An 18,319-nucleotide genomic window follows, 5' to 3' on the forward strand; every position below is an offset into this window, starting at 1 on the left:
ACAGGTCCCACAAACAGCAATGTGATAATCTGTTTTAATGACAAGTATAGGTTGGAGCTCACTAGGTGGATAGCATGTACCAGAAACTCCTCCTGATCAGCACAACTGACCATAAAACTTGTGGACATTAACAACATGCCCCTGAACACAACATAGGTACATACTATATCCCAGGAAATGATAATTCCACAAATTGGAGACGTAGAACAACTGTTTGCCTCTCTGCAACCCAAACAAGGTAGGCACCAAACTCTGAATATACCAACTTCTAGGCAATGTCTTCCAGCAGCTGTCATCCCAAGATTCAGAGTTTTCTCATTAGCTATATGACGGACATCTTCCCTCAGTGTGGTGGAAGGAACGACGTTTGACAGCTTGCAATGTGCTAGCCACTTCAATGTTCTAGATGGCAAAGTCCAGTGCTGCATACTAGGCTTACTCCACCAACTCCTTAATACAGGGCTCATGTAGGGGCAAGAGTATGCCTGCCATGAGCCTGACTCTCTTTCCAGGGAGCCCTTGTGATATAGAACAGTTGCGCACCTCTGCCAAGATTGCACATTAAGATTGCTTGAGCAGCCCTGGTCTAAAATGTGAATGCTCAAAACAGAAGTTTTTTTAAATATAAAAGTCTTGGTTATGACAGCATTTGCAAATCAGTGCAAGCGTTAATAATGGTAAAGACCTACATCCAACATAACACTTAAATTGCTTACCAACATAGGTTGTGCGATTTGTGCAGCAAATATTTTTTGCAATCTTTTCAAAGTGACCTACCACATATGGGTTTTGCGCAGGATACTTGCAATGGAGTGCATTGTCCTTCACAGGGGCTCGCATTGCCATGCTAGATTTGCCACAGAGGATGCCGAAAATATTCCCGTCATCAAGAGTCGATGGGGCATCCCCCAGTGCCATGCCATCGTTATTACCTACACCAAGAAAATCCACACAATAAAGTAAAACCTACAGCCATGGTCTCTTTACAGCCTCCAATCTAAACAATGCTCCCAATTTGAAATAATTCCAAAATTGTTAAAAATGCACTGTAGAGAAAATACCTGGATTTAGGTTAGACAGCCCATGATTTTGGATATTCTTTTTCATAGACACTCCCTGTGCCAGGCTGAGTTTACCATTGATAATATTAAAACCATTAATTCCAACATTCGATAGGATGCTCTGTAGTGCCATTGGATTACCCACAAAATCTCCATTACTATTGCCTACAATTGTACAGAAAAAAAGTTATTTTAGAACTCTCCAGATGGAAACACTACTCCCAATTTTAAATCACTTTAAATGTAGAATACTAGCACTATATTACATGCTGTAATTCAAGAGGCTCAAAAGAATATCAAATTATCAAACCCTTAAACTCACCACCTACATATATACACACACACACAATATAAAACACATTTTGTCCCTTTGCTGGGAGAATTGCAGTGTGCATTAGCTTCCATTGTAAAAGGATTACTGAACATATGAATCTGCAGCATAAAAGGCCAATAATCCCAATAACTTCATTCTATCCAGATTGGTATGTGACAAATGGGAAAATTTGTAGTATTAAAAAAAAGTTAAAATGGAAACGGTCCTCATTTTAAGTTACAAAATGGCAGATTCAGCATGTGGGAAAAGACATAAAATACCCTTGCTGCAAACAAATCTGTGGGTGTCAATATGTACAGCTTGACAGATAATGATGGAACTGCTCCTAATATCTCACTATTTAGAGAGAGAATAAGAAATTCCATAATGAATATGAAACCCCAGGAAAGGGAAATGCATGTGGAAACAGCAGTATCCAGATGATATGAAAATAGTTCACAAGGTGTGAGATCTGAAGTGTTTAAAAGAAGTTTAAGAGAACATGAAAGACATAAAGCAGAGCTCAGACTGCTAAGCTCTAATTCTGACAATGCATTCAAACTCCATGGGCAAACTGGAATGTGTGTCATCCATGTACGACGTCTCTTTTGGAGGGTCTACCAAGACTGTTTGGATGAAACAAACAGTCCTGCTGTTCAGACTCCAAGTTCTAAAATAGGCACATTAACCCTTATGAATGAATTATATTTTTTAGTATTGTGCTGTTGAGCATCTTGCAATGTCTTTTGGTTTCTGTGTACTATTTACCTGATCAAATAGTTTTAGTCTGTATTCTGTACACATTGGTCAAATTATTTTCCACCTTTGAAAGTAATGGGAAGACACAATGGACATCCCACCTATTCGCCAGTGAGCAATATACTGTGATTAGGGATTAATTGTTAGCCAAGATATGCTACCCAGTACACGGTAGGGAATTGAGCAAGTTTTAGTTCATAGGAGGTTATTTGCATATGGAAACTGCCATCTATCTGTGAATGCAGAAAAAAAGACCAAATTAACATGCTGCTCCACCTATTTGTAACAATCAAACCCTAGAGACCACTTGACTCATGCCCCATGAATCTTTTTGCACCACTTTGAGACCGTCTACCATAGGAGCAGCTGACTCATGCAGCCAAACAAAGCAGCAGGGCACGGCCCACAGGCAGAGAAGAAAATGACACAATTTCACCAGCAAGCCCTCCTCAAGGAAATTGAGATCAGGAGACAGATGGCTAGGTGGCCATAGCAGCAAAACTGCCAGAAATCAGTCATGCCACCTGGAGGGAGGTGAATGAAAGAAGCACTTTTGTAGTCACTGTTGTAATGTAAGCCAATTTGCACACAGCAAGGTCCCATAAGCAGCAATGTGATAACGACCAGATAATCTGTCTTTTAAATGATGTTTGTTGAGGGATAAATGTTGGCCAGGACAACGGGGAGAGCTCTCGTGCTCTTCGAAACACTGCCATGGGCTCTTTTACGTCCACCTGAAAGGATAGACAGGGCCTCGGTTCAACATCTCACCGAAAGACGGCACCTCCCTCAGTACTGCACTGGAGTGTCAGCCTATATTTTGTGCTCAAGTCTCTGGAGTGGGACTTGCACCTTCTGACTCAAAGGTGAGTGCGCTACCAACTGAGCCACAGCTAACACCATACCTACTTGATGGAACATCATACCTACATGAAGGCTCTGAGGTCAGTATCTGAGGATGTGCGGCACGGATAGGTGTGACTGGAGTCTACAGCTCTCATTTGCAGCAACAACAGGGAAGCTTTGTCTTTGTTTCAGGCACCAATGGACCATGTGGCAGCTTCACTGGAATCTGTAGCAGACCCATACCTAACCAATGACCGGAGACCAATGGGTGCTTCCACCTCCATAGGAACACAGACTCCAGCTCTGATGGCAATTCGGGAAGAGAACAGATAGCATCCTGTAGTCAGGCTTCCAGACCACGGCGGCTGCAATGCAGGCGGTTGTCTCTCAGGGCTTTCAGGATCTGATAGTTGCCATTAGCCCAGCCATCCCACTGATCAGTGGGGACAGAGATCCGGGGCCCAGTGAAATGGCAACAGCTGGAGTCCACCTACCTGATATTGCCACAGCAGCACATGCCAGGCCTTCCCCATCCCTCAGAGCACGTCAGTGGAACGTGAGAGGCGACATCAGGCTGCTCAGGAAAATGGTCCACAGATGCAGCCAGGAGTCAGCTGTTGGGAGGGGAAGGCCAGCCCCGTCCCACGACTCTTTTGGAGAGTATGAGCAGACAATCACCTCTTGTGATCCTCCCCTCAGGTTGCACCTAGAAGCACTTCGAATAGGAGAAAGAAAGGCACGTGTAGGCACCACAGGGAAACAGTGTTAAGAAAGAGTAGGTTGGCTCCTATTCACTTTGGACTTTATTGTTATAAAATAGAACGTGCACTGATGTTGCACGTTGTCATTTGTGGAGTTTCAACTCATACAGGAAAGGGTGCACTTATTTGGTGCTGACTTATTCACTCAGGTGATGATTATTGGCACGATCATGTAGGGGTAAAGAAGGCTGATGTGTTTTCATGTTATAGGAGGAGTAGAGGATTGAGGAAATTTATTTGAAGGTGGAGGAGGAGGAGGGAGTAAGGCACAGGTGTCAAAGATAGATTGTGTTATACAGAAGAGATTTCAATGACGAGTTGTGCAGCTGGATTCTCCTTTGCTCCATCCTGTGCTGCTTCTCCTCTTCCTCCTCCATGATAATGACATCCAAGGATATGCCATACCTGCTCCTGAGAAGTCCTCACTGTGGGTAGAGGGGTGACAATTTCCTGGTGGTCTCACCCATCAGAAGCAAGTCCAGGTGTGCATTGGCAGAATGGCAAAAAAGGTGCAAAAAGTATCTCAGCTGCAGAAATCACTAGTGAAACTCTCCAGACTCTTCAGTCTCAAACTCCTCACTTCAGACTGTATTTCAGCAGATCCTGGCAACTGCCATGCCTTATAATTGTCACAGGAAACTGGGAGCTGCAGTGCCAATGGCCCTTATTACAATATATGCGAATTAGGCCACTTGTTTTCTCTCTGGTTATTTATCTGTGCAATGCAAAGTATGCCATGAATTCAAAGCTTTCAAGTGAATATCCCAAACCTTTAGTATTGCATTCATTTTGGGGGCATTTTACTATTTATTAGAAATACATAAGAGATTGAAGAGAATGAGTCACAAGATTAAACCCAGATTTGAAGGTTCAGACAATGTTCAACTCGTCTAGATCCTAGGACTATATTGCAGCCTATGAAACTGAAAGACTGGAAACGGGATTGACCTTCTGACAATTGAAGTCAAGCTCTGACCTGCATTTGAATACTAGATTACAGCCTACAACTTTAGATCCATGCTCCATCTTTACATTTACCACAAGTATGGATTTTATGCTTAAAGTCACCATTAACCTCAAGCACCATTTTGCCCTTTTCTCCTGTAGAGAAGAAAAAATTGCCACGCCTTCCATCAAGTGAGGAGGGAATGACACTGACAATTGCCACAAAGCAGGAGTTCTGCTTTTCCTAAAGGCAGGTGCATGGCAATGTAATTTCTCTCTTTTACTGAGCATGTGTTTTGTGACTGAGGGGAGGCCACAGGGACAGGGACAGGGCAAAGCAAGTTCCTTCCATAATCATTCCAAAATCACATCTGTTGGTAATATTTTAACACACGCAGACAAGAAATCGGCACATGTTTTAGTCAAACTGGCTTTGGTTTTGAATATTTGGGCCAATTGGCTCACATGGGTACGTTCAACCATTTAAAACAGAAGGTTGAATGCACATGCCTCCACGGGTATTCTGCCCTCTTCGAGATTGCATAGAAGGATTTACTCCAAGTACCTGTATTTGGTTTAATCGTTTCATGCCGTAGCCTCTCTATTTTTGCTTTTTCCTGTGGTGATGGCTGCTTGATCTCACGTGCCAAATTCTGGACATAGGAGCTCTTGGTTTTACTTGGAGTAGCATTTGTCTGCCAACGACCAAAGCTAGAGACAGATAAGAATAGTAAAACTACATTGTGACTTTGGCACCAAACCACAAGGGAGACACAAGACAGACCAGAAGTTAAAGACCATTGTTGACTTGAGGACTCAACCCTGCTAAAAATACTTTGCATACAACAACCAACTAGGGGAGATTAGAATGGTAAAAGATTGCACTATAAATTTAGAACAAATTCAGTGTCAAGTAAACACCATCTTAATAAATGTATGATGCTGGCTGCTTAAAACAGATTCAAGAAAATTTGATATAGACATCACCCCCTCCCCAGTTACATAGTTGGAAAACAATGGATTCAATTCTTTAGCTATTAGTTCAGGAACAGGTTCACAAGTTACATGCTCAAGCTCACTTGTAAAAATAGAGAGGTTAATTTAAAATACTTCATGTAATGTTTCACAGGCAATGAATAAAGAAAAAAATTCCTGGACTTGGATGTAATTCCTGCAGGCAACAAAGTGACAGACCTATCATGATCAGCCTCGAAGATTTTTTTTTTTTTTTTTTTTTTTTTTACAGCTGATGACAGTTACTATTCGTATTTTCACAAAATTATACTGATCTAATGGTTCGTGAATTGGCACTGTGTGTCATGTTAACAACATAAATAATTTTGTTTTGTGTCATTTCAACTAGCCTCTGCAGAAAATAGAAATATCTGGACAAAGAGTAGCATGGCACAGTGCAACATTCCAGCCATTTCATCACCAACCAGACTTTCACATCATGGTACACATCAACCTCACTTTAGAAAGTGAACGTAATTTTAAAAAAAAATCTTATAAAACTGATTGGTTATCCAACTTTATATAGGCTCCTTTATACAATATATTTGATTTACTTTGCCAGCCCTTTCCATTCTTTCACAAGTGGGGGGCAGGGAGGGAGAGAAATGAATTTTATACATACTGATTTTCTTTCTTCACCACCTCACTCTGGACAAGTTTCAGGGTTGCAACACTAGGACCCAAGTCACTGCACTCTTGCTGAGCTGCTGGCCCACAGCCATGGTTCTGGATTGGTTTTGTTTCAACTGCACCCTGATCCGTAGCTACCATCGCATATTCGACATCAACTGGATAACTTTCCTCAGATATGGCTGACTCTTTCTTGGTTACTGCAGAGGATATTGCTAGTGTATTCTCACCATCAACTTGATCAGTGCTCACAAGCCTAGTTGACTTAGCTCCTCTGGATGTTGCAAAGTTAAATGGAACTGGCTGGGTGCAGGCCTTTTTGGCAGCTGTTTGTTTCTAAAACGATAAATGAGACAAATGAGTCACAATACCATCCCCTCACAAAAAGTGGTCAACTGTCTTTAGAATTAAAACATTCAAATTAAAGCATGACAAACAAAGATACTGGCACCACAAATTCAGTACAGTTTAGCAAGAAATGAAAGAATCAATTTGTCCATTTCAGACTCTGTCAGGCACATACTAAACAATCAAAATGGATCAAAATTAAATTTGAGGAATTTCCCATCTTAAAATCTACAGTGATATTCTCTGTAATAATCTTGAAATCTAGAAAATAAATTTGTAGAACTAACTCAGGAAAACAGTTTTGAATGCTGGACCACTGAGAGGGGGAGGGTCTAGCTATAAAAGGTTCTGAAATGTGTTTAACTAACTACATGGTGATAAAGTTGTTTTAAAACAAAACTGGTTTCTCTAAAATCTCTAATAAGTATTTCACAAGGTTTTGTCTAGGAATCATTTTTCGTTAGTACTAAACTCAATGCCACGAGTCAGAACAATGAACACAAGCCAGCTCCCCGTCAATGTAGTCATTGTAAAATCCATTGCAAGTTTTTAAAGTTACCTAAAAATTGGGGTGCAGCAGCTTACAAATTAATAAAAGGTCCCAAATGAGATCCCTGGTCATCTTTGCTGAGTTTGCTAACCTAGCTAGGAAAGTGATGGAAATGGTACATTGCACCTCTGCATTTAGGCTAGAAGAGGAGGAAGAGCCAGACAGGGCCCCCACTCCTGCTATCTAGTGATCCCTGCTGGAAAGTTTGAGTGTAGGGATCAATGCCATGACAGGATCAGCTATGATTGTTTTTCCTTCACCCATGGTCAAACAACTTCCCAGGGTTGCTTAGATTCACACTTGAATGGTTACTTAGTTTGAGTTATCAGAAGGATACTGGCAGTCATGGACCCTCTAGTTATCATGAGTCAACATCTTTGAGGAAAGAATTGGAGGAAAGGAAGCTTTTCCTGAATGCTTGATGCAAGTCACAGGTGTGAATACATTGGAGTTTTACAACAATTCTCTTCTGATCGCAACAGAAGTGAGGCAATTGTTCCAAGGGGGAAGATTAAATTCTATGAGTGGTTTTATTAATGATTTACGTCCTCTATGAGATCTTTACAGTTTGCAATTCTGAATGATCAGAATTCATGCACACTGCTTTCACGTAATAATGCATAATAGGTGTCTTGTGGTTACCCAACTGGGAAAACGCAAAACATTTGCCCCAACACATGCTACAAAATTAGTACTTTGACAGTTTAACATTGAATAGATGTCAAAACATAGCACTTAATCCCATGGTTTGGTGTTCAATAAACTGATGGGTACTTTAGAAAATCTTGCAGTTTATAGAGCTACTGGAAATATTATAGCCAGCACCTTTAGAAGTCTGCAGCACCTCAATGCCAATTTCTGCAGATGTTTGGCTTGTGCAATTACATGATTTGAAGTGCAGTGACATTGTTTTCATTTATGGTGACCGAGTAACATGGTGGGTTAGCAGACTGCCTGCTCACCTCAGACTCCAGTCTGGCTTGGAGATGAAAATCCACCTAAACTTGTATGGGTGCTACTTGGAGAGTTTGAGGCAATGTGCAGTGAATATGAACTTATATCACAAAACTGTCTATAATGGTAGCACTCACCAAGAGATCATAACCACAAATATGATTGGTGTGACAAATGTGAGGTCATCCACTTTGGATCAAAAAAGGATAGAACAGGGTACTTTCTAAATGGTAAAAAGTTAAAAACAGTGGATGTCCAAAGGGTCTTAGGGGTTCAGGTACATAGATCATTGAAGTGTCATGAACAGGTGCAGAAAATAATCAAGGCGGCTAATGGAATGCTGGCCTTTATATCTAGAGGACTGGAGTACAAGGGGGCAGAAGTTATGCTGCAGCTATACAAAACCCTGGTTAGACTGCACCTGGAGTACTGTGAGCAGTTCTGGGCACCGCACCTTCGGAAGGACATATTGGCCTTGGAGGGAGTGCAGCGTAGGTTTACTGGAATGATACCCGGACTTCGAGGGTTAAGTTACGAGGAGAGATTACACAAATTGGGGTTGTATTCTCTGGAGTTTCGAAGGTTAAGGGGTGATCTGATCGAAGTTTAAGATATTAAGGGGAACAGATAGGGCGGATAGAGAGAAACTATTTCCACTGGTTGGGGATTCTAGGACTAGGGGGCACAGTCTAAAAATTAGAGCCAGACCTTTCAGAAGTGAGATTAGAAAACATTTCTACACACAAAGGGTGGTAGAAGTTTGGAACTCTCTTCTGCAAATGGCAATTGATACTAGCTCAATTGCTAAATTTAAATGTGAGATAGATAGCTTTTTGGCAACCAAAGGTATTAAGGGATATGGGCCAAAGGCAGGTATATGGAGTTAGATCACAGATCAGCCATGATCTTATTAAATTTTTTTGTTGAATGTGTATTCGGGGGTTCTGCAGGTAACACCTCTCTGTCTGAACACGGTGATTGCCTTGGCAACGGGCAGTTGCAGGGGCAGTCTGTAAACACCATGTATTGTTCAATATGTATAAATGCGTAGGCTTCAAGGAGCTCTTGAAACATTTGCCTGAGGAAGGAGAAAATCTCCGAAAGCTTGTGAATTTAAAATAAAATTGCTGGACTATAACTTGGTGTTGTAAAATTGTTTACAATTATTACATGGCGGAGCAGGCTCGAGGGGTTGAATGGCCTACTCCTGTTCCTATGTTTCTATGTGTGAGCAATGGAAAAATCCACACAGGTACAGTAAGGGGTACTTCATTCTGCACCTGGCCTGGAAGTGCTCAATCATAACACACTAACTAAAGTGGAATTATAATTTTCATTCCCCAGCTCAGATAGCCCTCACTGAGCACAAAAAAAAATCCTGGGAAATGTATTCTGGATATGCCATTTCTGCACAAAAAGGGTGGTAGAAGTTTGGAACTCTCTTCCGCAAACAGCAACTGATACTAGCTCAATTGCTAAATTTAAATCGGAGATAGATAGCTTTTTGGCAATCAAAGGTATTAAGGGATATGGGCCAAAGGCAGGTATATGGAGTTAGATCACAGATCAGCCATGATCTTATTAAATGGCGGAGCAGGCTCAAGGGGCTGAATGGTCTACCCCTGTTCCTATGTACAATATGTAGTGAAATACACTGCTATGTTTGGTCACATGGTTCATTTATAGGAACAGCCATGACAACCACCACTGCCAAAGAAATGCTTTTCTGAAAGGAGAATAAAACCACCTGCCCTTTCATGCTTCATTGGGGTAATTTTCCTGACTTTACCTTCCTGGTGGTGGGGGATCGACACCCACCAGAGTATATATCAGAAATTCAGGCACCTGCACGGCCCACAGTTCTTTTGATATCGGCAGACAAGGCTCTACACCAGGAGCACCAAGTCACAAAATGACCCCTCATCTGTGTACAACATGAACAGGTTGGAATAACATCAAGAAATTGTTCAAGCTTTGCTACTCCTGTAATAGTGCCACCTGAATCCCTCAGTGAGTTACTCTGATTGGAATTCCCTTGCCAAAATTGCAATGATCCCATTTAAAACTAATGTCTCAGGATCAGGAGATGAACATTAAACCATTCAAGCTTTCCTCTCTAGGTTTAATTGAGGCACTAAGTTGTAATTCACCAAGAGGTACCTTTTCCTCTAGACTCCCTAGAATTTAAAATGCACAGAAACGTCTCCCACGGTCTTGATATTGGGATGCAAAACTTTGCCCAATCTCACATTACAGATCAGCAAGTTCTCCAATAATGCCATGTGTACTGGATGCCAGATAAATGCCTTACCTTCTGGAAGTTTTGATCCCAATTTTGATGCAACTTCTTGAAGTCCGGAACAGACTTTACTTTTAACTTTCTCACTGGTACAGGTAGTTTACTGCCACACATGGCAGCCACTTTCTCCGGCCTCACTGGTCTCGGACAGTTTTCTTTGTTGGCCACAGCTGGCTTCACAGGTCGAACCTTATGAGCGAGACATTCATTTCTGCTGAGAAACCAAATAATCAGTTATTTTGAGCCCCTTGTTTTGTGGTGGATTACATTGCACACAATACCAAAGCAAAACTATGGCAGGTTACTCTTCTATTGGGTAACAAATAGTGTACTGAAACTGATCACCATGTGAATGTGTGCCTACAGCATTCATAGATGTTTAATCAAGGTGGAAATTGATAATTGGAGATGTTGCACAGGTTTTTTCCTGAAAGCCAACAAGGCGTCTGAGTCTCTTATGCATCTACGCCACCGGTATCTTTCCTGCCACCCTTCCGCTGCCCTACCCAGCCCAGATTGGCCAAGACCACATAAACAGGAGGCTGCCAAATCCAAACACCATCCCACATTCTACTAACTATCCAAGTCCCCTCACACACCACTGCCTGCTCCCAGTAAATAACAGACTCAATTCCTGGCTGTCCCACTTAGCCTGCAAGCCCTTTCCAAAAATCACCACCATTCTGGTTCTAGTTATGGGCTACCCAACATACCTCTATGAATCTGCAAGTACTGTTATGGCCTTGTATGTAGCATCTCTCATCTTTTTAAAGAGTGGATGTTTCCTGATCAAGAAACATTCGGCACATCACCAGCTTACCTTTAACATGGCTAGGCCACTGATTATAACAGTAGACTGTTTAATCCAAGTTAAGACCAGTGTTTAAAATGGAGGGTGCCAATGCAAGGGAGACAAATCACTGGTGAACAAGTGTGTTGCAAAATAGGATAGGTCCTTTGTGAGCTTATACCCATACTAAACCAGCATCATTTCAGTACATCAAGCAAAGTTAGATTACACACGTCCAGCATTGTCTTCCCCACCATACACACCAGGATAGGTCTATATTTTGGGAGAGGGGAAAAGAGGGGCAAAAAAACAAACAAGGGCAAACACACTAGGATCAGGAAGGGCCACGTCAGGAACAATGCATCAGAGGAAGTCTCAGAACGAGGCTACTCAACAGCGCCAATCAAGGCACATGATTTGGTCACCTCAAACAACCTGCAGCATGGCACCTCACCAAATACAAGATGAACAAGCATACTAATAGAATCAATTGTAAACAATTTTACAACACCAAGTTATAGTCCAGCAATTTTATTTTAAATTCACAAGCTTTCGGAGGCTTCCTCCTTCGTCAGGTAAATGTTCCTGACGAAGGAGGAAGCCTCCGAAAGCTTGTGAATTTAAAATAAAATTGCTGGACTATAACTTGGTGTTGTAAAATTGTTTACAATTGTCAACCCCAGTCCATCACCGGCATCTCCACATCATAATAGAATCAAAGCAGGGGGAGTGGGGGGGGGGGGGGGGGGGGTGGAAGGAAACAAAAACAGAGAGTATCAGTGGAAAGATTGTTGCATGATATAGCAGATCATCTCAGTCAAGTAATAGAAAGAAGCATTTAAGAAACCAAAAAAAAGTGTGAAAAACTAAGGCAGTGGAAGGCCTAAGGAAAAGGTGAGAAAATAAGAGATGGAGAACAGCAAACCTGGGGGATCAGGTTGGAAATTCAGACAGAAGGTACTGGCAAAGTGCAGCGAGTCTATCGTCTCCAAAAGACAGAACAGGTCATCAGGGAAGGTGCAGCCTCTTCCCCATTCCACCACAACGTTCTTTCTGCTTTTGAGGTTTTTTTTAAAAAAAAGTAGAAAGCTGAGAGGGTAAGTTTTTGCTAGGCTCAGAAGTTTAGAATGCAGGAGGGTAGTTAAGAGTTACTTTGTTTAAGTAAGTCAACCCACTGATGTGGGGGGGGGGGGGTGAGAAAGAGTGTAGCATGTTCATTATTTTGTATCACTACACAAAGGTTGTGTTGTTTGAATTAAGTGAGTTACTTTGTATGTTAATTAAGCTGCTTTATTTCACAGCAAATGAATGATTTGTTACTAGCCCCATCTTACCAGGTATTTTCTTGGTCAGTCTTTGAAAGGATTGGAGACACACATGGGAGCACATTCAAAAGGCATAAATATTTGGTTCAGATCACAAAGCGACTGCTATTGTTAAACTCCTGGGTTACATTATATAGTTAGATATTGGGCACACCCCTAAATGCAAGATGCACAAACTGCTTATGGAAGTGACTAGTACCACTGTGCTGGAGAGACTCTCTGAAGCAAGGCCCTAAACTTGTAACAGGTTATTTCCATTAGTTGACAGACATGATTTGTTACATCATCCAACAATTAATCCACAATACTACTTCTCTCCCTTTTATGATTCTATTAATAGGCTTGTTCATCTCATATTTGAGTTTTGAAGAAGGGCACAAATCCAAAACATCAACTGTCTGTTCTCTCTACAGATGCTAACTAGCCTGCTGTGTATTTCCAGCCTTTTCTGTTTTTGTACAAAGGCTTAATCCTCAGATTTCCCATCTTACAGATTCTCATTCTCTTCACCATCTCCCTCCTTCAGGAAACTCCCGCAAGAAAGGGTGGGCCGATCCCAAGCGTCTGCCAATGCTGCTCTCAAATTAACTGTAATAGGTACACGAGTCAGCACCCTGATGGAGGCTCCCTATTGACCTAACACAAGTCAGCATCTCCCAGGGTACTTGAGCTTAAGAGCTATGTCCCAGCACACATTATGTGTATCAATGTCTTAGTCAGAACTTAATTATAATGAAGCAAGAATTATATTAAAAGCAAAATACTGCAGATGCTGGAAATCTGAAGTAAAAACAGAAAATGCTGGAAATACTCAACAAGTGAGGCAGCATCTGTGGAGAAAGAAACAGAGTTAACATTTCAGGTCGATAACCCTTCATCAGAACTGGAAGAAGTTGAAGATTAAACAGTTTTTACGCCAGGGAAAGGGGGGATGGAAAGAAAAGGGAAGGCCCGTGATAGGGTGGAGGGTAGGACTGATTAAAGACAAAAGGGATGATGGTGTAAGGCTAGGAGGGTGGTAATGGGATAAGTAAAGAAACAAAAGATGGGTCTAGAGGAGCTGTAAATAGCAACAGCAGAACCATTACCAGCACCTGCTGTCCAGAAAAAATGGGAGCAGTGGTTATCATCTGAAGTTATTAAAATCAATGTTGAGGCCAGAAGGTTGTAAAGTGCCTAATCGAAAGATGAGGTGCTGTTCCTCGAGCTTCATTAGAACAATGTAAGAGGGGGAAGTCAGAGTGGGAATGGGACAAGGAACTAAAATGGCAAGTGACCGGAAGCTCAGGGTCACGCTTGTGGACTGAACGACAGTGTTCAGCAAAACAATCGCCCAATCTGCATTTGGTCTCCCCAATGTAGAGGAGACCACATGGCAAGCAGCAGATACAGCATACTAAATTGAAAGTAGTACAAGTAAATTGCTGTTTCACCTGGAAGGAGTGTTTGGGGCCCTGGACGGTGGGAAGTGAGGAGATGAAAGGACAGGTGTTGAATCTCCTGCGCTCGCATGGGAAGGTGCAGTGGGGAGGAGAGTGGGTATTGGGGATGATGGAAGAGTGGTCCAGGATGTCACAGTGGTCCCTTCGGAATGCTGAAAGAATATTACCTTTTGCAGAGGGAAAGGCACAGTGTGCTTACCTCACCAACCTGTTTAAACAGCTACCTCAGTGCCAATACTTCCTAGCTGGGTCTCACCACTCTCGGTTATTTTCCATGTGCCCCCAAGCCACACCCCAGTGACATGCAGTACCTAAGGTACAAGTGAAGACGGTTGACTTAAACGGTGGGATATTTTTCTGGCCATCGCTGGCCAGGAGCTATTTGAAAGTAAGAGATGGGTCACTTCCTTCCCCATCAGCCCACCAGAGATCCTCACCTGGGAGCTGTCGCAACCGAACCCTGCGCCTTCGCTCCCTTCACAGCGGCTGCCATCCTCGGTGAAGTTTTCCTTTGCAAGTGTAGGCCCGTGCTTTTCCGTCTCCGCAAAGACTTCGCCTCAGGCTATATTTTTCTGATTGACAAGGCCTCCTTCACCCCGGTTTGCCTCGGCCAGCTGACTCCACTCTCTCAGCCCCAGGTTTACCCGGTCCCCGCGCCTCTCGCTCAGAATTTTTTCACCGTCCAGTTTGTAAAAAAATAGCAAATCTTCTATTGGCCCGTTCCTCAACCGAACTGTCCAATCCACTGCCGCGCAGCCAAAACATCACCACGGCAACCCGCAAGAACCCGTCAGTTCTCGCGAGACGTTCTGTGCGCTCGTGCGGGAGGGGGCGCCAGCTGCAGAGAGGGTGAGAAGCCTGGTCAGATGATCAGGGAGATCATTTCTAATCTCTTGCCCTTGTTTCTTATCCAGTTTTATTTTATTTTTTTGTTTTAGTGTACTTTCGATCGACACAAGACAGATGAGAGGAGGCAGTTCTGCCCATTTTAGCTCACTCAGCCAGAAAGAAAAAACTTACAGCTTTCTCAACAGGATTTGAATGCCTTTTGTTTTAGACCATTTTACTATTTATTGTCAATTTATGTACAGCTGTGCTTTAAATCCTTGATGGGTACAGCATCACGTGAATCCTGTGCCCAATAGCCTTAGCGGACAGGGTTACTGCTGAACTTGGCATGGACCATGCCACTGTTTCCATGAGCACAAATGTACAGAGTCACACAACACCAGGTTATAGTCCAACAGCTTTATTTGAAATCACAAGCTTTCGGAGGCTTCCTCCTTCGTCAGGTGAGACTCCTTACATTTGTCCACCCCAGTCCATCACCGGTATCTCCACATCATGAGCACGAGTCACTTTACTGCTTTTATGCTGGCAGTTTGGATTCATCCGTGAGCCAGATCCCCATGTTTACACTGCTAAATTTGGCTCTCATCACGAAAAGATGGGTCCACGATTCTAGCATTGGGATAAGAGAAGTGTAAACACAGGGAACTGGAACACGGAATTGGATTGAGATTTTCACCTCCACTGCTCCTCCTGGAAGTTTATTCTATGTGTTTATTCTATAAATTTATTTATTTATTGTGTTGACCACTCTGCCTCAGGAACTTTGCATGTTTTCCCAATTTAGGATTACAACCTCCAGGATTGTGCTAGAGTCTCCAGGAATTGCGAGCAACCCAGAGAGAAAAATCATAGGGGCATTGAAAAAAATTGTGTGTTTTTTCATTTATTCGTTATAAAAATATTGGCAATGGGACAAAAAAGGCTGTTTGACTGACAGTCAAGAATCATCCAATCAGGTAACGAAGAGCCTGTTCAAGAATCCAATTAGGTAATGAAGACTCTGTTCGTATTCCAATTGGCCAGGGAGGATGCACTGTTCGGCAACCAATGGCTGCAGTGTGGGGGTGGGGCAATTGGAGGCAGGCAGTCATGTGATGAAACTTCCAAGAATACATCCAACCAAACTTGGCAACCCTATTTCTCATACCTCTCTCCCTTGGCCACTGAAACCCTAATCCATGCCTTTATCATGTCAAGGAGAGCATTTAAGAAGCCAATTCTTAACAGCCTCCACCCTTCACAAACTTCAATTAATGCCAGACTCTGCAACCCAAGCCCTCTTGTGCACCGGATCTCAAATACCTATTACCTTATGCTTACCAAGCTCTACTGTTCCCTAGCATTATGATTTCAAGTTCCTTGTCCTCATTTATAAATCCGTCCATAGCCCTGTCCCTTCCTACCTCAATGATCTCCTCCAACCATATGTCCCAACACACATGCTCCATTCCTTTTACTGTTTGTTACTTATTCCTGCTGCTCCACCATCAGTGACAGATCTTTCAGTCACTATGGGCCCGATTTTACCAGGGGTGCGGGTACTCGGCGGGTGGTCATTCGGGCGCGTCCGAATTGAGAGCATTGCGCGCGCGATCGCAGGATAATTGAGGCAATTAGCCGGCAGTTACGGGTTCTCTGCTTCTCAGCTGCGCGCCGGCGGGTTGCGCATGCGCAGTGACGTCTGAGCGATGGTGGAGCTCCATTTAAAGGGGCAGTCCACCAAAGCCCCTCCAGCCACAACCAAGAGTCCAGGCAACATAAGGTTGCTCCCCGATTTACGGACCACGCCCTCCAGGTGCTGCTGGACGGGGTCCGGATGAGGAGGGAGACGCTGTTCCCGAGTGATGGAAGGAGGTGCCCTGGCTCCGCCACCAAGAAGGCATGGGAGGAGGTGGCGTCGGAGGTCACCAGCAGGGGCAACACCACCCGAACTTGGATGCAGTGTCGGAAGAGATTCAATGACCTCACCAGGTCCGGGAAAGTGAGTACACTAACGCACTCTGCCTCACTCCGTCTTCCACATCACCTCAAACACCTCACAACCCCATCTCCACTGACAGCACAGCGCTCCCGCACCAATCCTCACAGCCACCCAACTATCATCCTCACAGTGCCTGCACGTACCCACCGTCCCTGTCCCCACTCGACCACTACCACACACCCCAATGCCCATACAATGGGATGGCCATGTGGCACACGCATCCTCCCATCCATCTGCCACACGCTCAACCCACTCACACCAATGCTTGAAGCGTCTCACAATGCAATCATCACTCAATAACGTTTTTGTGTTTTGCCCTCACAGGAGAAGCGTTGCAAGAACGCTCGGGAAAGGGCCCGCACCGGAGGGGGCCCGCCACACGAGGTGGCTCTGACGGACGCCGAGGTGGAGGCGTTGGAGATCAGCCACACGCTACATTGCCTGTCCGTGGCGGATGGCGAGGCTGGGTCTGGCGAAACGGCCGGTAACGGAAAGCTGACACTCAGCACTCATGATCGCGAATGATCTTAGCATCACATGGCATATGCCGCACCGCCACATTTGGTCACATGCCTAATATTGCCCTCTGTTCTCTTGCAGGGCCGTCTGCGAGCGCCGTATCCGTTGAGGGCGATTCCTCAGAGGACCTGCCGGTCTCTGAGGGTGCATCGTCACACATGAGCCAAGCATGCACTAGCACAGATACACACACCTCGGTGGGTCCCCCCCCTCAGTTAGTTGGGATTGCACATGGTGAGTCACCGCGCACACGTGAGCATGAGCAGACCCTGGTGGCAGGGTCAGCCGCGGAGGGTCCGCGTCGGTGGGAGCACTCTTCTCCAGGCTCTGCTCAGCCGGACCCAGATGCTGAACCCAGGGGGCCACCAGTCAAAAGGAGAGTCGTCGAGGGGCACCAGCACATTGCCGAGGTACTGGGAGAGGTGCTACGCGCACTCTCCACAATCGCACGGAGGATGGAGGAGTCCAACTCCTGCATGAGGGGGAATGGTGGCACAGGTACAGGAGGGTATCGCGGAGATAGTGTCGCAGGGACGTGAAGGCATCTCTGAGATAGTGTCGCGGGTAGGTGTGGGAATGTCTGCGGTGGAGGACAGGCTAGCCTCCCTCGAGCGTCACGCACAGCTCAACAATGAGTCCATCCAGGCCCTCACAACGGCTGTTCGGATTCAGGGTGAGCAACATTCTGCTGCCATAAACAGGTTGACAGATACATTGGAGGTGGCCTTGTAAGGTCTCACACACGTCATCCAAACTGCCATCCAGCAGGGTGGAAGGGGTGATGTGGGCCTTGGCCATGAGAGGGAAGATGGTGAACGGGGAAATGGAAGTGTGGACGCTACTCAAGGTGCCCCCATGTCTCACCCGTTGCCCCCCTCTCAACCAGTGCCCGCAATAGTCCCTCCTCTCCAGGTGGCCGAGTCTGCCCCT

At 44.3% G+C, this 18,319-nt stretch overlaps 1 protein-coding gene across 2 annotated transcripts in view; it reads right to left on the reverse strand.

Moving 5' to 3' along the window:
* Positions 1-14,711, reverse strand: part of LOC137307190 (uncharacterized) — a 33,662-nt gene extending 18,951 nt beyond the window's left edge. The window contains exons 1-6 of one of the 2 annotated variants that reach the window (XM_067976560.1): positions 14,475-14,711; positions 10,493-10,691; positions 6,322-6,665; positions 5,251-5,396; positions 1,062-1,226; positions 778-932 (exon numbers count right to left, since the gene is read on the reverse strand). In XM_067976560.1, coding sequence (XP_067832661.1) covers positions 778-932; positions 1,062-1,226; positions 5,251-5,396; positions 6,322-6,665; positions 10,493-10,691; positions 14,475-14,530 — 1,065 coding nt within the window. In that variant the 5' untranslated portion in view covers positions 14,531-14,711. Of the gene's footprint in view, positions 1-777; positions 933-1,061; positions 1,227-5,250; positions 5,397-6,321; positions 6,666-10,492; positions 10,695-14,474 lie in introns of both variants that reach the window. The other variant, XM_067976559.1, reaches the window with a different exon arrangement.
* Between the last annotated feature and the right edge of the window lie 3,608 nt (positions 14,712-18,319).

Source organism: Heptranchias perlo, chromosome X (genome assembly GCF_035084215.1).
Source record: "Heptranchias perlo isolate sHepPer1 chromosome X, sHepPer1.hap1, whole genome shotgun sequence".
Lineage (NCBI taxonomy): Eukaryota > Metazoa > Chordata > Chondrichthyes > Hexanchiformes > Hexanchidae > Heptranchias > Heptranchias perlo.